This window comes from Candoia aspera, chromosome 5 (genome assembly GCF_035149785.1).
Source record: "Candoia aspera isolate rCanAsp1 chromosome 5, rCanAsp1.hap2, whole genome shotgun sequence".
Lineage (NCBI taxonomy): Eukaryota > Metazoa > Chordata > Lepidosauria > Squamata > Boidae > Candoia > Candoia aspera.
Genome location: NC_086157.1, coordinates 48,934,990 through 48,958,714, shown reverse-complemented (window position 1 = coordinate 48,958,714; position 23,725 = coordinate 48,934,990). Strand labels below are relative to the sequence as shown.

The 23,725-nt window shown below is 35.6% G+C and overlaps 1 protein-coding gene across 1 annotated transcript; it reads right to left on the bottom strand.

Moving 5' to 3' along the window:
• Positions 1–23,725, bottom strand: SMS (spermine synthase). The gene is made up of 11 exons (XM_063305174.1): positions 23,566–23,725; positions 18,712–18,832; positions 15,521–15,614; positions 13,664–13,728; positions 11,771–11,946; positions 10,860–11,014; positions 10,138–10,227; positions 9,071–9,185; positions 8,117–8,196; positions 2,304–2,419; positions 1–1,743 (listed from the first exon to the last, which is right to left on the bottom strand). The coding sequence occupies exons 1-11, from the start codon at positions 23,612–23,614 to the stop codon at positions 1,704–1,706; spliced, it is 1,101 nt and encodes a 366-aa protein (XP_063161244.1). The 5' UTR covers positions 23,615–23,725; the 3' UTR covers positions 1–1,703.

Sequence of the window (23,725 nt, the reverse complement as noted above, 5' to 3'; positions counted from 1 at the left end):
TTAACAAGAAAATAATTTTATTGAATGATCTTAAGACTGAAAAGGATGGTACATTTTAATTCACTCTTGTTCTCTTACTGCATACACATTACAATAAGAAACTGTTTCTCAACTATTTCCAGGATCTGCGTATAGCAAAGTAATGAGCAAACAAAAAATCAGTATAAACAAAGATTTTACAAAAATATAATTTCACACCATGTGCAGAAGCATACAAGGAGACACTGATCCAATAATCTAATAAATTTCCACATGCATATTCAAATAGCGTATGGGACAATTGATGGTTTAAGGTCAGTAAGATTTATCCCATCCATATGGCTGGGCACAACTGACACAAAATATAAATACAGGATGCATAAATGTCTCAGACAGACATGGTCCACCAGAAATGTCTTAGGTACAGATCACACTGAAAGGAATGAGACGTGCCCTGTGCTATACAAACTAATCTCCCATTTATCATAGATAAACTGGTAAAGGATAAGTGTCTAGCATATTGTCTATTTTTTTCAATGTATATTTCTCACTCTAGGAATATTAGTATCAAAGCTAAAAGGACATGAGAACTCTTGTAACCACTAAGAACTCTTACATATATTTCAGCTTTTCATATTGACTTTGGAAAAATAGTCCACTCCATAGTTCAACAGTTATTTAATCTACTATTCTACTCCACTAATAATAAATACAGACTGATTTTGATTTACATTTCACTAACCATTAGACTAGTTAATTCAGTGACACTATACCATTATAGTAAATCTTGTAAATCTCTTTGCAGGTGGAAAGGTAACAATTTATATCATTCTATGTTGAAAAGTAGGTGAGGAACAAAGAAACAAGATAGCTCAATCCTTTTATAATTAAGGTCAGGGATTCTTTCATGCTAATTCTTATGCATGCTAATTCTTATGCATGCTAATTCATGCTAATTCTTAGGCAATACAAGGTGACCTTCCTCTCATTCTTTTGGTTGTTAAGAACTCTTCTTCTGAACAAATCCTTAACTCAGAATGGATATTTTGCAACTTTGCCATAAATTAAGTTCTAGATCTCAACACATGAAGGCTGGAATCAAGATTCATCATAAGAAATTGAAAACATTATCTCATGGTAGTTTTAACACTACCAGGATGATAGTTACAATGATCCTTTCGTGCCATTTTTTTACCCCATGGTGAACTTCATTCTTGTAAAATATCCCAATGAGCTAGAAAGTATTATTAAAAAAATAACATCTACTCTTAATTTCTTTAATGGAAGCACAGTGATCATTTGACAACAAATGCACAAGTCACACCATGACTATTAAACTGATGAATGTTGAAGAAAAAAAATTCTGCAGAATCACACTAAATCCTAATGTTGACTTTTAACATTGGTGTTCAAAGTTCTAAAATAAACATAGTAAAAATGATCACATTCTAAAGGTTCAGTGCATTCAGCAGCTATATTTTGCTGCTAATTCAGTTACTAATTCAGTTTGAAAGTTGACTTTCAAAAATAACACACTAGTTCATCAAAATATACATTTTGCATTTGCTTTTAAATTAAAATAACATTTAAAGAATTATCAATTGATAGTGTGACTAAGTTTCAAGATCATCTACAGCATATAATTTAAAGAGTCAAGATGCCAAGACAAAGCACGTGGCAAGCCTACACACTTCATGCAGCATGTGTAGCGCAGTCTTTTAGCTTCAAATACCAGACTTCTTCCAAATAGTATAAAATACCCATCTAAAAAAATAGTCAAGGAATCCAATATGTTGTGCTTTCTCATAAGCTTAGTTTCCCAACAGGAATAAGAAAATATAATTTCAAAATAAAACTTCATTACTTCTTAGAATAAAACATGGAACACATTTTATCATGCTTCATCCTTTACATCTCATTATTATCTTTAAAAAATGGCTATACTACTAAACAGAAATTCTTTGATGATTTATTAAGACACTGATATTATGATTGCTGAAGACTTAGGAAAACTGGGATTACATTAAAAAGTTCTAACAGAATCTTAGGGTGTACAAATATTAGGATATTCGCAGGATTATGAATTCTTGCCCAAGAATTTCGGATGCTTATTTGACTGATCTATGCAACGGCTGTTTTCATACACTGTGCTAAGCTAAAATATACTTTTAGGCTTAGAATGTCATTGTAGTTGCAAACCATTAGCACAGTATGTGAAACCAGCTAATTGTGAACTACTTCAACAAATAATAGTTAAACTAGCTATGACTTAGCAACAAATGAAATAGGATTGTTAACAAACATGATTTCTTATTCAAGGATACAGCTCCATGTATGAGGGGACACATACAACTTCTTTTGAGAATTCCACAGGACAATATAATCTGCCAAGCTGTTCTTCATAGAGAGACAAGGCTTCAGTGAGATTGACACAATTTCCCTGCAAGAGAGAATGAGGGAAAAAGCAGAATGTCAAACTATCTAGTGGGAGGGCAGAGGAGACAACAAGATAAAAAAAAAACATTTCATGAATTAGTTCTTTATTATTAAGAGATTTAATGTGAGTGTGTTACAACTATAAATACGTATTATAACAACTATTGCAAACAAAGGTGAAGTATAAAAAGGGAAAACAAAAGAGATCATTTTTACAAAAATAGTGACTACCTGAAATCAAGGGCAATAAAATGTATCAAATGCAACACAAGCTATTATATAAATACTGCCAGAGGATAATCTTATATAGAATATAGTAATTAGAATAATGAAATATGACTGTTGCAAGGGCAATTAACTAAGGGGAAATATTTTAATAATTATTTTATTGCTTATTATTACCTAGCTTTTTAAATAAAAGTATTTCATATTTTGCTAATATTTAAAAAGCATTATTGAATAATAGCAAAATATTACTAAACAGATAGAAATATTACATATATAATGCTTGGATAGTAATCTATTATTATCCACAATTCAGCAGTGGCTATTTGGTTCTGCTGTCTTTTACAAAGCATATAATTTTGCCAGCATCAAATTGAATGGAATAGTATATAAACAACCTGGATGTGTAATTTAGAAATCACAAATAGAAAAAAGCACTAGGTAATTTATGGGATAATGGATTGAGGTAGTTTAATGGCATGACCAAATCTACAGAATGGAAGTAATCTACAGTCTTGTTTTATAGAGCATCATCCTTGTTATTCAATTCTAATGCCATCTTCAAAAAAAAGAAGTAAATCACAAGACAGAACGTGGCAAAAAATTTAGAAGAATGAACAATGAAAGTAATTAAGATGCTCAATATAAAACACTGCATTTAGCAAAGTTCATCAGTTTCTTTTCCCTAACAATATTTATATCAGGAACAGGTCATATTTCACTAATTTGATCTGTATAAAGTCATGCTTTAGGATGATTTGTTTTTAACCAATCTTGTGCTCTTATGTATCCATCAAAGCATCTCTAGAATTTTATATCTGAGGGAAAAGGGAGGTGAGAGGGAAGGATTCAACCCTGAAAAGTTTCTTATAGTTCTTCATTGGCAGCTGAAGCAGGGTGCGTGTAAGCTCTGTCCACAAAATCTACACACAGCAGGCTATCTCTGTGCAAAGCCTGAAAGAGATTTGTAATGCTTCAGTTAACTCACTTACAAATTTCTCTACACTGGTGAATACTATCTAAACAAATCTACCATGTCATTTCAAATCTTTCCACTAACGATACAGAGATCTCTAATACAACCAAATATATGGATATGATGGACGTGGCTTGCAAATTCAGATCCACACCGCAATTTAACACTATCAGTGTTGCAAGACAGCATGAATATAAGACTTTAAAGGCAGGTTGGGCAACATGGCCCATATATGGACAGCTAACACCTGGAACTGGTTGCAGCTGCAATTTAAAAAGAAAATGATTGCCTTTCAGCAGCATAATTTAGCCTGCTTTTCAGAAGGAATTCAGGTAATTTTAACGGTGGAAATGAAAGCCTTTCCAATCCCTTTTCCACCTTTAAATCATCCCAGATTTTACAAGGAGCCCCAAAAATTGGCCATACCCTCTTCTGTGACAACACTGCATTACCAGTTGGCCTCATGTGGCTTTTTGAAGATGAAGAAGCTCAATTGCAGCCCATGACTCCTCAAACATTGATGCCCCTGCTTTAGAGTTTGATGGAAAAGGGTACTAGGATGGAAAATATCTGCAGTAAGACCCATATACCCTGATTCCAATCCTTATCTTGCCATGCTAGATAGTGATGATGAAGCTTTTATTCTCAATATCTCCAGAAAATGCCAAGTAAGGAAGGCTGGCTTCAGCTATCTAAATAGAATGACATTAAGATCTTGAGTACACCCCATGAAGCACACCTCTGAACAGTAACTTCCAGAGCATTTAATTTTCTACCCGAATTCCTCCATACACAAAGGAATAGATTGTCATCTCATACTTTGGAACATGAATCTCAACAACCATTATAGGACTAGAGTGCTAAAGTCAGGGCTTGATGAACAAAACAGTTATGTCATCTCGTCACAGAGGCAGGTTCTCTCCAATAGTTTTTCTCTAGGGAAAGAAAATGTCCCAAAATCTTCTGTATCTTGACTAGCAATTGCTCTGAAACCTGGCCTGTTTTATTCATTTATTTATTTACCCACCCTGCTTTGATGTATGAAATACAATCAATGCAGCTTATACAAAAAATATAAAATTGAAGTAAGCCAGTTTGGTGTAGTAGTTAAGGTGCTGGCCTAGAAACTAGGAGACTGAGATTTATGCATGAAAGCTGGCTGGGTGACTTTGGGCCAGCTAGTCTTTCTCAACCCAGCCCACCTCACAGGGATGTTGCTACTGTAGGAAAACAGGAGGCAAGAGTATTAGGTATGTTCACCCCCTTGGCTTGAGCAAATATAAAAAAGGTGGGATAATAGTATATTAATAATTATTATGGACCATAATATAACAGTAAAACATATTTATCTAACTGCAGTCCTTTGCATCTTCAGAAAAATCATTTTTTTAATTTTTTTTAATTTAGAAATTTTGGCAACACTGAAAATTAAAAACTTTGAGAACCACAAAGTATATTTAAAACTAATAATTCTGACAAAAATAACAGCCTGAGAAGATTGTATTTTTATTACATCAAACATATTTGTAATCTAATAAATATTCAAGATTTTAAAGCCTATTTATCATTCTGTGAAATAGCTAATAATGACACACACAGTCTTATCAGGTTACATCACTCACAACTTAATTTAAATGAGTCTGTACAAATATAGTCACCAGTCTTTGAATTTTGTTAGCTGACATTTTTAGTAGTCAAACTCCATCTAGTGGTCAGATTCCATAATGGCATGAAATGGTATTCAGGCACTGGTAAATAACTGTAGAGTCCTTCGTGCTCTCTGAGCTTTGTTGTTTTTGCTTTGATTGGTACTGGCAAATAACTATCCAACTTTATACACTTCGCCAGAGTTGTGATATGTATTTATACTTAAGCACAATAAAGCAAAACAATAAAATAACATTACAGTACACACCCCAACATATTATGACAATATAATGATCAATTTAAAATTTTTATCTAATCTAAGCACAACCATAATTTAATCAGCATATAATGAATAAAAAATGAGCTGACTGCATTTCTATTTATCAAATTTATATAGTCGCCCATCTCACAAAACAAGTGACTCTGGGAGGCATACAACAAAGCTAAAAAAACAATAGTTAATAAATAGCTGCCATTATTATTATTATTAACATTAAACACTATGAAAAACAAAGCTAAAAAGAAGAAATAATAGGTGAAGGGACGTTAATAAAAATGGATCCACCTCACTAGTTCACCAGTTCCCTGGGGTTCCCAGGCCTGATGGCACAACCAGACTTTGAGGGACCTTCAGAAAGTCAAAAGTGAGGGGGGGGGGGGATATTGCACAACAACTGTGCTGGACACCACAGCAAAGGCCAGCCGCTTAGGTCCCGCCAAATGTAGCTCCATAGACAACAGAACCCATAGCATGCCCCCTCTGCTGGATCTGGTGGGAGGGGCAGATGTAATTGGGGAGAGGCAGACCTTCAGATAACACAGTCCCATGTCATGTAAGGCTTTAAAGGTCAAAACCAGCACCCTGAATTGGACCCAGAAAAAGACTGGTACTGGTGCAGCTTGCAGAGCAGAGGTGTAACATGTGTTCTACTAGAAAGACAAAAATGCCTACACCACTGCATTTTCCACCAGCTGGAGTTTCCAGATACTCTTCAAGGGCAGCCCCATGTAGAGCGCATTACAATAGTCCAACTGGGAGGTGACTAGGACATGAGTGACACTGAATAGGGTCCGTCAATCTAGGAACAGGCGCAACTGGTGCACAATGTGAAGTTGTGCAAAGGTCCTCCTAGCATGACTGCCACCTGCTCACTGAGCAGGAGCCATGAGTCTAGGATGATCCCCAGATTGCACACGGGGTCTGTTTGGGGCAGTGCAAGCCCATCCAGCACCAAAGATGGCATAGTCCTAGAACTGGAGTGCCCCCAAAACCCAAAGCCACTCATTCTTGCCAGAGTTGTTGAAATCTGTTGTTTCCCATCCAGATCCTCACAGCTTCCAGACACCAGTATAAGACGTCCGCAACATCATTTAATTCGTCAGGAACAGAGATGTACAATTTTTAGCAACAATTATGAACTTTTATGTCTTCTAGTGCTGTGGGATTTAAACTAAAGGCCTCTTTGCTCTCAATGATTAATTAAAATGGAGAACTTTTCACATTATTGGAGACCAACGTAAAGAGTAGTTCTGCACACAATAGTATGAAAAAATCTAATCAATCAATACTGTCAGCATGATGCATCAGTTAAAGAGGTGTACTAGGCAGTAGGAGACCAGGTTCTAATTCACCTTCAGCCATGAAAACTCAATGAGTGATATTCAGTCAGTCAGTCTCTCTCAGCCCAACCTGCCACCGTGGGTTATTTTGTGGGAGAAAAATAGGACAAAAGAATGCTACCTATGCCATCTTAAGCTGCTGAATTAAAGGCAAAATATAAATCAAATATATAAATAACTGCATATATAATAAAACTTTTCCTCTTAACTAGGGTTAACTTTACTGAGTAACTTAAAATTACAGTAGACCTAAATGAAAACCAATCTGTCTCCATATTTCAGAGGCACAAGAAAATATAACCTGAAAACCTAATTAACCAAAAGCTCTGGAAAGATTGGGGGAAGATTGAGTGGGCCAGTTGATATGCCAAGCTGGGACTTTGATGGCAGCAGCTGAAGAAAGAATGGTAGATGACACAAACAGCCTTGCCATGCTAATCCTGTCCAAAATTTGTTATGTCCAAACTTGGAACACTCAAGCAATTTCAGGATTTGGTTCTGCCAAACTGTAGCTGGCTCAAAACAGTTTAGCAAAATTTCCAGAATGCAATGGTTTTCTTCTATTCAAGGCAATTTGGTGTAGTGGTTAAGGCATCAGGCTAGAAATGGGGAGACCGTGAGTTGTAGTCCCACCTTAGGCACGAAGCCAACTGGATGACCTTGGGCCAGTCACTCTCTCTCAGCCAGCCCTGGGAAGAAGGCAACAGCAAGCCACTTCTGAAACCTTGCCAAGAAAACTGCAGGGACTTGTCCAGGCAGTCATCAGGAGTCAACACTGACTCAAAGGCACCCAAAAAAAAAAAAACAACCCTCAAGGCAGAACATGTCATGCACACCCCAACATTTATGAGACCTCTGTCTAACTTTACTTGAACCAAAGAGAAAACTTATGATCCCTGTTGGAGAAATGTAATCAGGTAAGACTGGCAAATATTCCAAACAAAATTGTGTTAAAAGTCAAGTAAGGCTCCTGGATTTTCCCATTTCAAGAGAGGGAACCTACTAAACAATTTCAGGTTCTGATGGTACCGGTCTTCCAAAAAAAAAATTACACAATTTTTCTGGTTCACTTCTGCCTGAAGGACAGCATACAAACTTAACACTTGTTTTCACATTTCCCCTCATTCCAAACACACCCTAACACACCTGTCTACAAAGCCATTATCTAAACAGGCTTCTTTTTCAAAATTCCCTATATTTGTATTACCTACGGAACAATATCACGTGCCATACCTGGGTGAAATATTTTCCGTCAGGTTTCAAGACTCTCATTGAAAGGTCCAGAATTATCCGTAGAAACTCCCATGTGGAATCTAAATTTAAAAATACTAATTGTTTAATTAGAAATTAAATAATTCATAAAAGTTATAAAGTGATGACAACAACTATCATTTGCAACATTAATGGATTCATGGTTCAGGTTTATAGGATACTCTGCAAATAAAAAGGAAGGGCATGGAACTTCCTTTAAACATTTTTTATAAATGCACGGCAAGATTATTTCCAGCATTCCAGAAAAAAATTATCAATGGTCTGTAGGGTGTGATGGCCAATAATGCTTAGTTTCCATTTTCCTCCACACCCAATACCTATGCCCTATAAAACTATTGTTAATTTCATGTACACACTTATCCCTTCTATCTCTCTATTCCTCAGATGTAAATTACTCAACCACAAAAGGCGATTTTCAAAAGAAATTATTGATAATAAAACTTGCAAGAAAATGCGTAACAGCATCTTGCAAAAAAATGGAATAGCATCCCACCAAAGATCTGGATGGCCCCAAGCCTGTTAGCCTTTTGTAAGGCATTAAGGACCTGGCTGTTCCTCCAGGCAGTTGGGCCAGATGGTTAGACAAGCTCTGCTGGTTAATGCTGTCTTGTTTGAGCTGGCTTTTATTTCTGACTTAGGGAGTTATACTTGGTTTGTTAAATTGTTGTTTTTAATCCTTGCAAACTGCCTACTTTTGTGAAATGGCTGGCCATATACATTGTTTAAATAAATGAATAACCATATTCCTCCCCTTCAGATTTTCCACTGGAACACATGGAGGCTGGAGTAGTCTGTAGAAAGTAGATCTGCATGGATAGACCCATTCTTTCCCTGTTTTGGGCTCTCCGTGCATTCGATTATTATTATTTTTAATAGGAAAACAAAGCAGAAATGTAACAAATGTTAAAAAATCACCTTCTTCTGGAGATGTGGAGATTGGAACAGCTGTCAAGTCATTAATTACATAATCAAACATTCTTTCTTCTTTGGCATACCTCTTCAGGACTGGGATACAATCTTCTATTAGTACCTAAAAAGTAGTAACATTTTGTCTACTTACCATAATAATGATTTCCTAATAAGGTGACTAACAAGTGCTTTTTGTAGTAGCCATGATTAATAAGGTAACATAACTTCTTCATCAATTCAACTGTACTATCACCCAAGAAATCATGAATTGGTATCCATATAAGCCCTCTTATAGATCTATATTGTCCAGAGACTGCCATTTGCTCTCAATAACCAAGAGAGCTGGATCTGAAGAAGTCAGAAATTAAATATGGTATTTTTTGCATGCAAAGCATGTGCTCTAATATTGATCTATGGCTCTACTCCTGGAGATTGAATTGAGAACTCATGATGTAAATACCAAGTTAGTTTTTTTTATGACTCTTCTATTTTCATGACTTTCAGAAAGGGCAGGCCAAAAGACAAGAGTATGGAACAGAGGGGGCAGCCACAGTGCCAATCTGCTCAAATGGGGAAGGAGCATAATCCTTTCTTAAATAGCATTCCAATCTCCTATAATTAGCATAACCTGTTTCCTGTGTTGTGTCAACTGTTGAACATTTTGCATCTGAACAGTGTCTTGGATTACAGTATTGTAATACTGATTGGTTTGCCAATTCTTTCTGCCATGGATCATATTTAGCCTGGTAAGTAGGTAACTCTTCTGAGTTTATATAGTCTCAAAGGTATCATTGGGATCACAAGCTCCTTTAGCCGTACTAATGATCCATGAAGCCAGCAATAAGTAGATGAAAGCAGAGTTTTTTCTCTTTCTCTTTTAGTATCTGAAGCCAATTTTGCCAGTGTGTAATATCTAATAGTACTGATATTAGATATTACATACTGACAACATTGGCTTCAGGTACTAAAAGCGAACACAGATAACAGAAATCAATTGAATTTATTTCTATGATACTTTCCAGAAACAAATACTTCATGAGAAAACCATACAATGCTTTAAATAAAATATATACCTGATAGCATTCTCCTTTTAGATTGTCCAATACATCTCCGCATGTTTTACGCATGTATTTTCGACACCCGTCAATCACCATTTGGTCAATGTTTTTGATACTAATAAGAATGAAATAACTCATTTCGTTGTGATTATTCTAACACTCTTCAGCTTTGCTTCTGCCTTGCAAAGTCTAAATTGTATAATGAACAGACAACTAAAACGTTAATAAGGTGGTAGTTTTCCTGGAGCCAAATACATTAATCGAAAAATTTCTCACGAATGCACATATATTTTTAATTATTTGACACATGACCTGAAGGGACTCCTCTAAAACCGACATTAACAGTTTTCTTATCCAATTTTCTTAGAACTGATACCATTGACACATCATAGTCCCCTCCCCAGAGAGAGAGTAAAGTGACCCTCGGTAGCCTGAACAAAACTCCAGTACAGTATTAGATTTATTACATAATATTTATACCAGTTTAAAGATATATCTTACACAAAAGTTCTTGTATGATCATCAGAAATCCTTAAGCACAATTTCTAAAAAGTAGCAAGAAATCTTTAACTGAATGTACATGTGGGCCAGATTTAAGATAGGTAACATCCAGACTTTAATATAATATTCTAAGGAATCAGGGTAATTAATAAACCAATAATCTATGTTCTAAATAGGATGGGATGAAGACCTTTATTTTTGTATTAATGACCATCAGACTCATATCAAAAGGATATCTCTACCATGGTGACCATCTTTGGTTTCATTTTTACGATTTCACACAATATTCCCCCATCACCACCTCCAAGAATGAGCACTTCTTTGTCAGTGTAATCTTCCTTACCACCTCCCATTATAGCTTGGGTATATGCTAGGTCACTTTCTGCCAGATCTTAAAAAGCACAAAAAATGAACTTATGAATACACACAAACAGATATACACAACCTTTCATAACAATAACCATTTTGATACTTACGTATATCCAGTTAGTTAACTGACAGTTGTTACTATATAGTTCATATTATATATACAGTTAGATAAGTCTTAATTTCATGCTTTAGAAATTAGCAAATTGGAGGATTACTAACAGCAGAAATTTGGAGGAAGAGGTAGATCTTGTCCAACTCCCAAGACCTGATGGTTTGCCTACCAGACAGAGTGCTGCCTAGTAGGCAGAAAAGTACTTATATTTATGTCAGCCTGTAGGTACCTGAACAACAGGAACTTTGGGTCCAAGCAGATTTAAGGCTATTTATTTACCGCAATCTAATATTATTCTGGTTGGAAACCTTTTCTGTCACAAGAGAGGTTTGTTCACACAATTCAGTTAGCAACCAAATCTCAGGTAAGAATGTTAAGCTGCATATAATTACAATTATACTTATATTTTATTTCATATCATCCAAGAAATAGAAAATGACAAACATCTAATAATCCTTTTTTTCATGGCATATGAATAGAATACCAATCCATTCTTACACACAATAAATGTTTAGCAATTTAAGAAAAACAATCCTAGAAATAAGTGATTCCAAGTCCTTAATAAGCCACAAGTAATTGTTTGTATTTAGTCTGGCACTTAGAAACTTTGTGCAGCCTGATTCAATAGCAAATGTATGTCTTTTATTTTCAAATGATAATACTCACTAACATCCCCACTGAGGATAAGAATATTTCCAAATTGTTTTGAGTGTAAAATTTTAATATTCTGATAAGCTGATTCCTCATCATAAACAATTTCATCTATGTCATATTCCACCAATCGCCCATCCGCTGTAGGCCAGTATCTATCAATGGCATCCCCTCTCATAATGACTGGCAATCTGAAGGGGCGAAAAAAGGACAAAAGCATGAAAAAGAAAATACATATTTTATTATTGTCAGACAACTTTAAATATCAGCTTCCTAGAGGGACTTATGCATGAATAGATAGACAAGCAAATGTTCCAAGCAAAATACCTATTTTATAAGTAATATTGGTAAATGAATTACCACTATTAGATTTTCAGCACAAAGGAATGGATGTTATTGAACCTTTCATACCATAAGAAAAAAGCAGAGCTTCCTTTTGAAAAATATACATTTTCTTTACTATTTTCTAATTTCCAGCATATTTCTAATCTTTCATATCTTAATTCTAAAATATCTGAATATGTATTAACTACTCATCAGAAGCCACTGCACAATATGACTTCACAGACTGGTATGCGTACATATAAACTGCTATTTCTTAAGCTGGGATATAAAGCATCGAATAGATTTCCAGGGAATTTTATCTGTGTTTGAGTGCTGTTAATACTACAATATAAATGCATTACTAAAAGAAAGATAGGTTAAAAATTAAATGAATCTGATTTTCTTGATCATGGATAAGGAAAAACAATTGTTATTTTCACTAATTCTAACTCAAACTTTATTATTCAGTGAAATATTAAGGCATTGAAAAGAAGCTCCTGGCAGAATCAAAACTTGCAACGACTCAAATTATTTGATTATGAAAAACAATTATGATTTCCAACTAAATAAATATTTCCAACTAAATATTGGAATTTTAAATAGATAAAGAAGAACTTTCATCCCCAGTAACCCAACATATGCTTCATCCCCATGTATATTGGTTTATATGTGCAAGTGCTACACATTTAGCAAAGAAGAGAAGTGCTTGTTCTGTGTCAATCTCCAGAGGTTTAATTAATCAGATTGCTAATTGTTATAGGACAAAACACTCGTACAACCTTACCCATTCCAAACCAACCAGTCAGGTGATTTTCATTCTACACGCTACAAGTCAGGATACAACAGCATAAATCAATTCACTAAAAATTTATGATATCTTCCTATAGTTTGGAAATTAAGTAAAATAATTCTGCCTTAAATAAAAGTGTAGGGCAAATTTTTTTTAAAAAGAAGCCCAAACCCATAAACTACAGAATCATACAGTAGCATGGGTACATTTTGTTTTGATAGTAACTTCCTAGTGTTAACATATAAGCACTAACTGTATTGAGTGTTGGCACAGAGACCACTTAGGAAAACATACAGTGCTTCCCTTGATGACCACTTAACCAGTAAGTGTCTTTGCGATAAAAGATTCAGAGATGGTATATATTACATTATATATACTTCCTTAGTTTTTATAGCTGATAGTTCTCAAGGATTGGGCTTTAGGAGACAATCTTGCTTATTCTTGAATCTCCATCAGCCTTCTCCAGGAAAACCCAGATACTACATATAACATTCTTTTCTACATGTTATCTCAAAATAGTTGGGAGAAAAAATGAGTTTTCTAGCTTCTTAGATTCTTGGTTGCTTTCTCTTAATTTATAATATATGGAAAATAACAATACTCTTCGAAATCTGCCCTTCAATATTAGTTAACTAAATCATGTTACCACTGAATAAAAGCTCTATAAAGCTCTATACTGTACATAACTATACGGGACAGTTTAACTATTGCTTTGATTTCAGAGTAATTTATTCAAGCATGTCCTTCAATGTTAGTCATATTTAAGAGATGTCCAAGAGTGCAAACTTCCTCACCGTTTTATCCTTTTGATACGTCTATGGAACAGTTCTTTCATTTTTTCTTCTACCTTATTTAGAAGCTGTAAGAAAATATATAGGTGTTTAAAACACAGTAAAAACATACTAGACTTAAGAATTTGATACTGCTCTTAATTATTACAACCATACACATTATTTTTATTATTCAATCAACTCTGAAGACCTCATGTTCAAGTCCCACAATAACTAACAGTAAAAGTCAACTTAAACATTAAGTCAACATTATTTCAAATATAGATTTTTATGCCATCCTGAAGCAAAGACTAAATTTACCACTTCTATTTATGTGATTCGTTGAAGCAAACAAAGTTTTCAGTAAACAAATTTTTTAAATGTTAGTAACAGTTCACATTATTCATTTGACTTATATTCCATTTTTTCTCTCATTTTTTGAGGTAAATAATGACTGGCCAGTTAGCCAGTAAAATCCTTAGTTGAATGAGTCTCCAAAGTCCTAGTCTTGTACGCTTACTACCATCATCACTCTAGCACTCTAATGCTACATTTATATATATTTCCTTCTTTTTGCTTTTATTATTTCATTCAGAAACTGTAAGACTAAAGCTAACAAAGAATTTAACTCAATTTGGAAACTAGATCTAGATTATAATTTTATATATGGATTTGTACCACATCCAAAATATGGGTTTCTCTTTACAAGTCTTAACATTTCAGTTTTATAGGATATCTTAAATCTTTGGATTTACATTTGCTGATTACTGTTTCCGATATTTACCTTGTTTAGAGATGAATACTTATTTTTAGTTTGTTTAAATGATATACTTAGTTACTTACAATTAATCAGTGAAATACTGAAAAACTTTAATTTCTATGACATTTGTAAATTCCATTTATTCATTTGTATCATACTTTTTATCTCTTTTCTCCTTTTTGCTTCATTATTGTTCTATAAAAAATTTCAATAAAATGTATATTTAAAAGAATTAAATTTCCTAAATTAAAGGGTTAAAAAACCATGCTGCACCAGAGCAAAAGACTATTTTGTTTAGCATTCTTTTCACACAATAGCCGCCCAAATGACCACAGAAATCCCAAGCTTAACAACTCTTTCCTGCTGATGTCCTTTAGCAACAGATGCACCATCTGATTCTAAAAGGAAAATATAGCCACTGTGACATGCTATGTACCTATATTCCTCCTAGGTACCTACCTACGTACTCACCCATCATGTTGTTTTTCCCTTTTGTTATAAACAATGTTATACAGAACACAGAACAGAACAAATAGTAATCCAAATGTATTAAAGTCATAAAAGGAAATACAGCCAAAACTAATTCGTACCAATATCTGATAAACAGATCCCTTTTAATTTTTGCATGACTGACCTTTGCCTGAAAACCAAGTCAGATATAGCTTGTGGCTATGAGGATTTGAGTTTAATTTTTTGGCATCCAAATTAACATCTAAGCCTCACTTTGTGTGTGTGTGTGTGTCTGTCTGTCTGTCTGTAAGTCAGTGCTGACTCCTGGTGACTGCCTGGACAAGTCCCTGCAATTCTCTTAGCAAGATTTTTTGAAAAGTGGTTTGCCATTGCCTGCTTCCTAGAGCTGAGAGAAAGTGACTGGCCCAAGGTTACCCAGATGGCTTTCTGCCTAAGATGGAACTAGAAGTCATGGTCTCTTGGTTTCTAGCCCGATGCCTTAACCACTACACCAAACTGGCTCTCCTACAAGGCCTCACATGAGTTCTCAGATTTACAAAATCTACCATTACGTATGACAAATGAAGGAAAAAGTCAGCTCAGTTAAAAATGTATAAAAATAAATCATATTTTTAATATTCTATTTTAATAAAAATTAATAGTTTACCCACCTGGTCTGTTTCTTCTCCTCTTTCATTCAAATCATTATAGCTCTGTACATCAACCAAAACCAAACCATGAGGATAAATTCTCAGATTCGCAAAGCTAGATAATAAAAAGGAAAAAAGTTCTAATAATCAGAGTGAAGTCAGAATTTAATTTACTAAACAAAATCTTAATTTAATAAGAATTCATTTTAGCTCATAAAACTTGATGTATGCCAAGGAATACATTCCTTATCTGCAAATTATTAGAAAGATAGTGTTCTAACTAAAAAAATATCTTCCCTCTTTTTTTTTAAAAGACAGAGCCAACTCCTCAAATTCTCAAACATTCTCCTCTTGGCCAAAGATGTCAGCTGGAGGACATCAGATTGATGAAAGTTCCCCTTTATCTTAAACTATTGTTCCTTCAGCAACAATTGAGAAGTTGCTACCATCAAAACTGTTACTTGTCCTTCTAGATCAACTTTATTTTGAGCTTCTGCTGAAAGATGGCCATTTATTGAATTTTTGTTTCCTGGTCTCTAAATCTTAGTATTTTTGAACTTTCAAAATAGAGCAGAACACAAGTTTAATAAATATCTGAAGGAAGTATATATCACATACTGGGATCAAATTGTTACCGGTGCTCCCCTTTCTCCCTATGTCAAGCTGCAAGGAACAATAGGTCTCTCTGAAACTAAAATGTCACTTTTCCTCAGGTGTTTGATGCTACTTGAAAAGAGTTCCCTTTTGATTGTTTAATTACTGTGTCCAGTCACCACCATTTTATATATTGGTGGTGATGAAACGCAATTTAATGTGTGTTGTTATTGTTTTTGTTGTACATCACCCAGAGTCACATTGTTTGAGTTGGGTGGCCCTATAAATCCAACAAATTAACAAATAAACTTTCAAACTAGCACAGGACATATATTGGTCTTTGAAAACATCTGGGCCAGAATAGCCATGGCTCCAGAAGCATACAACTTCTTTACTAAAATATAACAATTTGTTTCTGGTCCCACAGTGTTCTTAAAATCATTCACAGCTTAGGATCACCCCTACACAAGTTTCCATAGCTGAGAAGAACAAAGGATCTCTTACATACTCTGTGTCTCCAGAAACATACTTAACTGGGAACAGGAGGATTGTTCCAGAACTCCCAAGAGGGAGGCTTATTATCTGTTCTTCTGTCGGATGGCTAAAACCAGTTTATATGTATAATGTTATAATCCAAAAATGGTTTCCAAGTTGAGTTAAATTCTGTCAGATTTACTTCAGAAAGGCAAAATTATTTTGGACATTGACTTAATTAGCCATTCTACTGCAGAAGAAACTGCATACTCTCCAATAGGAAACATACAATCTCCTTGCAGCAGTTACCACATAAAAAGCTAGTCTGGTATACAGCTGGTCCTCACTTAGCGACTGCCTTGTATAACAACTGTTTGCAGTTACGAAAAAGTAACTTTGTAACCAGTCCTCGCATTTAAGACCTTTGCAGGTCTGTAAAGCAAAGGAAAGCTGAAGTAAGATCACAAGCAGTCAGTTTCACTTAACAACTGCTTCACTTAATGACCAATTGTGGTTGCTAAACAAGGACCACCTGTACTTTGTGGGAATGTAAGGTTCAGTAATATTTGATTCTTGGAGACATTTAAAATTTGCTTCACATTGTTCTAAATCATTTTCTGAAATTGTTGAGCTTTACAACGTCGCTTCCAAATATGGTAAAAAGGTTATCTGTATCTAAATTCTGTATCCATTTAATTATAAGACTAACAAATGTGGGAGCTGAAACTTCATCACATCTATGATATTAGTTAACAATGAGTAAGAAAACCGGTACGTATCTATTCTCAAGTAAGTTTCATGAACTGAAGAACAGTACGTATATTTTTTTCCCCACCAGGTTATTTGTATCTCTATGCATTAAAAAGACATAAGTGATATTTCATATAAGACATTTTGGAGGATTTTGCAGAGTTCCTTTTAGATATAGCAGATTTGTCTACGTTTGGGGGGGGACGCGGTGGCGCTGCGGGTTAAACCGCTGAGCTGTCAATCGGAAGGTCAGCGGTTCGAAACCGCGCGGCGGGGTGAGCTCCCGTTGTTAATCCCAGCTCCTGCTCACCTAGCAGTTCGAAAACATGCAAATGTGAGTAGATCAATAGGTACCGCTTCGGCGGGAAGGTAAAGGCGTTCCAAGTCGTCATGCTGGCCACATGACCCAGAAGTGTCTATGACAACGCCGGCTCCAAGGTTTAGAAACAGAGATGAGCACCGCCCCCTAGAGTCGGATTCGACTGGACTTTACGTCAAGGGAAACCTTTACCTTTACCTTTAGGGGGGGGAAAGTCATGTCTCCAAAAATCAGAATATCTCCCTCTACAATTTCAATGGTGATTGAAAAAATCTTTTGTAGAACTTCGTGGTGTCATTTGAGCATAAATAAAAACATTATTTCCCCAAATTTCAAAACTTGTTGCTTTTGTTGAATTAATTTGGTGATATCTTCCATTATATGCTAGTCACCTGTGAGGTTGTTAATTTGTGACAGAGTAGAAGAAACAGTTGATTGTAATGAATGTGGGGGCTCCTTTGATTTCGTTGTCTCCTCCTAGATTTATTAATATCAACTAACAATACCTCAGAATAATTTGTAGAAAAAAGAAATTGAAAAAAGATTTCCCAGATTTAAAACTTTACAAAATTAGTCCCAATGTATATTAAACGTGCAAGGCATCTATTCTGAGAACCTGACAGAACCAAACAATCGAAGTACTGACAGGCTGTCTTACAATAAAAGTTATGTATGAAACCATTATTTTTAAAACATCTAGCAATTAAGTTAGCTATTCATCAAAACAGTCTCTGGGCCAATATCCCTCAGTGTTTGGCAGAACAGGTAACTGTAACATTCTGCCCCTCTGCCCCACAAAAGATCATTCTTTCCATCCAGTTAGACACCTAACATCAAGAAGGAGTTAGTGCTTGCCTAACATGAAGCTTCAGCAGCATGCATTAATTTTATTAATACAAATTCCATTTTTTCTATTTTTTTCTTTAACAGTAATTAGAAATTAACTCTTAAAACCTTGGAAAAGTATAAAAATTAAGTATACTATTCACTTAGCTTCTTAAAGATAATATTGACAAACTTAAATAATTGGTAATTATAACATCCTTCAAAAATCATGTATTTAAATTTAGCTTACCAGCCATTTTTGTTGACATATGTTGCTAGGTAACCATGATTTTCCCAGTTATGTATAGTCTCTGTCATTCCCTGCTTTTGGAAGACAGACTGTAGACCTTCAAAAATGGCATTACAATCAGCTAGACAATTAAAGAAAGAAGAAACCAATGGGTTAATAAATATATAGAAATAAGATTGTGTGCATTTTCTCATGATACCCATGTCCCTTTTATGAGCATAAAATGACTTCTACAATTTCTAAACATTTTATCAAGTATTTGACAAGCCAGTTGTTAAGATTTCTGTAACCTTATCCTATCCTCTTTCAATAAATCTTGATAAATTTTGAAAAACAAATTTTGTTTTTTGTGGAGGTGGCAGAGCTATCAAGTTGATGGCTCTTTTAGTAGAGACTTGTTTCCCAGTTATTTTAATAACCATTTTAATGTTCTTATAACTTCAGTCATATTGTGACATTCATTACTGTGATTTGCAATACAGACTTTGCTTATGTTGTTTCCCATCTTTTTACAGTATATTAAAATGTATACATGCTGGATCTGCAGATATTGGGTGCTTTAGAAGTAGAGTAAATAAATAAATTCTGAATAAATCAAATAATTTTTTTAAGTTTTCAAAGTGGAAAAATTGTCAAATTAACATCCTGCTGTCTAAATAAAGCTAGCAGTTTGAAGGTAAACAAATCTGTCCTGTTGCCCACCTTTCTTTTTAATGCATTTTTAGAAAATACTTCAAGTTTATATGAAAAACCTGATGCTAAGGCCAATTGCTTTAACAGATGACAATGAATAAATGTGAGGAACACAATATTTTTTTAAAAGTAAACATAAAAAAACCCCTCAAGTTCATTTGTAATATAAAGTTTAAAATCTTTCTTGCATTTAATGCTTTGATTTCTCCTTTGTATTTAATCATAGCTTTGCAACACAAGTCACAGGCTTGCTATCTGAAGAGCTAAAGAATAAAAAGACAAGATTACAGGTAAACATTAATTCTTACTCAGATTACTATTATTGTTAGCAAAGCCTTAGAGCTTCTACCTCTATACTGATATCATTGTGTAGTTTGCATTTATATCTTCCTTTTCCTCAGAGAGTTCAAGGCAACATATTTTTCTTCATTTTATCTTCAAAACAACTCTTTGAGGTAGACTGGGCTAAGAGAGAATGATTTTCCCAAAGTGAGCTCTCTGGTCAAGACTAAAACTTTAAAACAAAACAAAAAGCCATGAATAGCAACAGTCAAATTTGAAGGTAGTTTTTATTTGGCCACAGCATAATTTGTACTACACACTGCAGATCTACTGTCTATAATTAGGACATCATGGGTGGGAACTGCAGTCAAACCCATCTAGAGGGCACCAGCCAGGGAAAGTATGGGATTGTTCCCTGAGATGTGAAAGCAAAGGAAGTTATCAGGAACTCAGAACATCAGCAGGAATCATTTCTCTCAGGAAACATTTATTCCTGCCAGAGTTTAATTATTTGAGCAGGGATTAATTACCTCATGGAGGTACTTTTTGACAGTTGTCCCATCCTCACATGAGTTTTGGACCTATTATACTTCACTCTAATCTGCCAAAATTCTGGCATAACCTAGAAATTCTTTGAAGTAACCAAATCTGGGGGCAAGATCTTGGCAAACCAAGATCTTGGCAAACCAAGATCTTGGCAAACCTGAATAAAACACAGGAACCAAACATATTATCTGGTTACAGAACAGGAATAACAGAAATCCAATGCAGCCATTCTAAAAGCATATATATATACATGTAAAAGGACAAAGGGCTCCTTGTTGCCAGCCACTTGTAGAAGGCGACCTCTAACAGAAGCTGCCAACTTTTGTAAAATCTATTCTCTCTGCAATGTCAGTTTAAGTTCACAATTTATGCCATTACGCTGCTTGCAACTCCATGGCTAGAAATCAGTTTACCATTCCAAGGACACATCAACATTACTTTCTAAATGAACTTCAGAACAATTGTGCAATGTTATAATAGCTTTTTTTATTTAGAAGGGAACAAACAGCAAAGGAATCAGCTTTTCCAGCAGTTAGTAGATCTCTTTATATTCAGGGCAATACAGTACTAGTATGCTTTGGAAATAATTTTTTAGAGTTAGCTTGGGGTTTAGAAATAAAAGACTAACTTTTGGGTAAGTCCAATAAAAATAGTTCAACGCCCTAAAATGTAAGGAACAAGAGGAATTACAACAGAATGGAAAAAATGCATACAAACACAACATATTCATTATAGTTTCAGGTAATAAGAAAGTTTGTAGAGACAAGACCCATCTACTGTCCTACTTTGCAACCATTCTTACAGTATTTGTTAATTTAACAACCTATTCAACCAAGACTATTGAGTTTTGTGAAGAAAAACCAGTATAAGAAAAACAGAAGTAGACTTCTACTTTTCTTCAGATTTCCTGTAGCCAATATACCCTATAGCTAAATGAAGCACAACAGCAATACTTACTTACATCTGTCGCACAACACAGGCATTAGAAAATGCAATTGTCGAATTGATTAGAAAGGAACTCACATTTACAGCAATTTGAGTTATTGCTTTTTTGTGGGGAATAGCTGTGTGTGTGTTGCAGGAGATATTTTAGCAGTTTCAATATTTTGTATTGTAGTAGACAGTTTACTTTACCAGTTATATAAACTATCATCAAATCTGATAAATAAGCTAATAGTGTCATACACAAACACACACAAAGAAGGCTTAATGGCAACAAACTTCCAGATACTGGTGAGGAAGTTAATACATAGATTAAAATGAGAAACAAAAAACAAAAGATTCACCCCTATATAAGCCACACCTGACAGAACTATCTCTTGATGCTGTAATAAAACAAATGCATGTTGTGGTATTTGAGTTCCATTGTTTAAGAATGACCATTAAATGCATCTCCCCATCTTGTAGTTTTTAAATATTGCATTTTCTGATAAGACCTGATTGTTTGCCTATTTCTCTTATGAAGAATGCAGAAGATCATTACTGGAAAATAATGGCATACATCAAATTAGACAATGAGGTAAACAAATCTGATGTTATGGGTGAAATTTTTTAAGTTATTGCAACTGTAGCTGACAAGCCACAACAGTCTTATTTGCATCGTGATATAGCAAACTGTACAAGACCTACTCAGGTGCCATTCTTTCCACATCTATCTTTCATATCCAACTATCAGCTGACTGGAAAAAGAAACATCACTGCGAAGAATTCTAATACATAGGCAAGCAGTAAAAATGTTCTTTTCTAAAGTGAAGAATATTTTTCACTTTCATCCACCACACTAAATCACTGCAATGAAGAAAAATAAATTACTGTATTCAGAGAAACTGTAATGGAGAAAAACCTGGCTACCACAAGTCTCTGACTTGCCCTCTAGCACCACTAACACTGATTTGTCATGTGTCCCTGCTCTGTGAGTAAATCTCATGCCATCCTCTTGGTTGTAAAAAGCATTTTATTATATTTGAACACGTTTTCCAAATGCCACTGAAGCTGAAGTGCTCTAAACAGATATGGTTGAATGCAGACCTTTTGTAAAACATTGGGTCATAGCCCTATTCTAATTTAACACCACTCAAGATTTGCAAATTAATCAATCATCTTTATGTACAAACAAAATCCAACTGTCAGGTGAAGAACTTAGAATAATGGCCGCAACTATTTCCTTCTCTAACCAAGAAAGAAAAGAGATGAAGTATCAAATATTCCCATTTCTCCTCTGAATTTTCAACTACAATAATCATTTGAAATTAGACACATTTTATCCTTGTAAGAATACTTCCTGGCCTTCCATGTTCTGTAGATCTTGTTTCTATTATTACTGTATTAAACGAGGACACCATTTCCCCTCTCCCATCTAACATTTTCCTCCTAGTCCAATTTCCAGACAGTCTTTGCACAATCATGAAGATGTTTTGGAAGGGTGGGGGAGTAAACTGGATCACCTCCTCCTTAGCATCTCTGGAAAAAGAACCCACCACCTGAGGGGCAGATTAAGGCCAGTCCTTCGGCGGCAAGGCGTGCAAAATGAATAGACGCCTATTTCTCCTGGACAGAAATAGGCCGCAGTGGGAAAGTCAAATCCCCAAGGTACGGGCTCGCATTTTTAAATATATAATGGGAGTATGCCTGGGAGAAGAGGAAAGGCCTTTGCCGGTCTATTTTCAGATGCTGAGAGTAAATCATATTAGGGCAGAGGGGTCCATTCAGGGAAATGAATGAGACAAACACATGGCAAGATTTCGCCGACGGGAGGCCATAAAGCACATGCGGCAGGAAAATGCGCATGGTTGGAAACGGAACGAGAGGGGGTTGAGCTTTCGGCAATCTGTATTTACGAAGGGGAGGAGCTGAAAAAACGAATGTCAGAAAATAACTCAATGTTAGAAAATAATTATAAATGGGGTGGGAAGGTGGAGGGGGAGGAAGAAAGAGCAAATATGACGGAGGAACCGAAGATTCAGAAGAGCAGAAGGTTCAAGAGTTGGCGGTTAAAGAGACCGGGGGAGGGAAGAAGGGGATACGCTGTATTTCGGGACGGGGGCAGGGAGTGGGCAGGAAGAAAACACGCCAGGGCAAAGCCAGTGGTCTGTCCCACGTTTCCCAGGCTAACCTAGACAATTCACTTGCGCGCCTCGGCTGCGGCAGAGGCCTGCAGCAAGCCGCTGCTCTGCATGCAGGAGCGACCCAGCAACGCTGGCTACCCGCTCAGACCCCTTCCCTCCCTTGCTGCTGAGGAGAAGGAAGAACAACAGAGGGCCAGTCGGTGGGTGGGTCTGTAGGCCAGCCAGCGGAAAAGAGAAAGAGGGGAGTCGCCGGAATGAGGTGTCTCACCTGTGGCGCTGAGCATGAAGTCGAGGGTGCGGTGTCGCGCTGCTGCCATAGTGAGGTAGAGCCCTGTGCCATGCCTGGTGGAACGGCCGTGGCTGCGCTGTGAGTGCCACTGCCTGACTGCGTGGTATGCGTATGCGTGCCTGTGTGTGTGTGTGTGTGT

Coding starts and splice junctions, on each gene's coding strand:
- SMS (XM_063305174.1), bottom strand. CDS start 23,614: ATGGCAGCAGCGCGACACCGCACCCTCGACTTCATGCTCAGCGCCACA. Junction 11,947..13,663: donor CGTATCAAAAGGATAAAACG/GTGAGGAAGTTT, acceptor TCGCCCCTTCAG/ATTGCCAGTCATTATGAGAG. Junction 1,744..2,303: donor GTCCCCTCATACATGGAGCT/GTATCCTTGAAT, acceptor CTATTTTTTTAG/ATGGGTATTTTATACTATTT.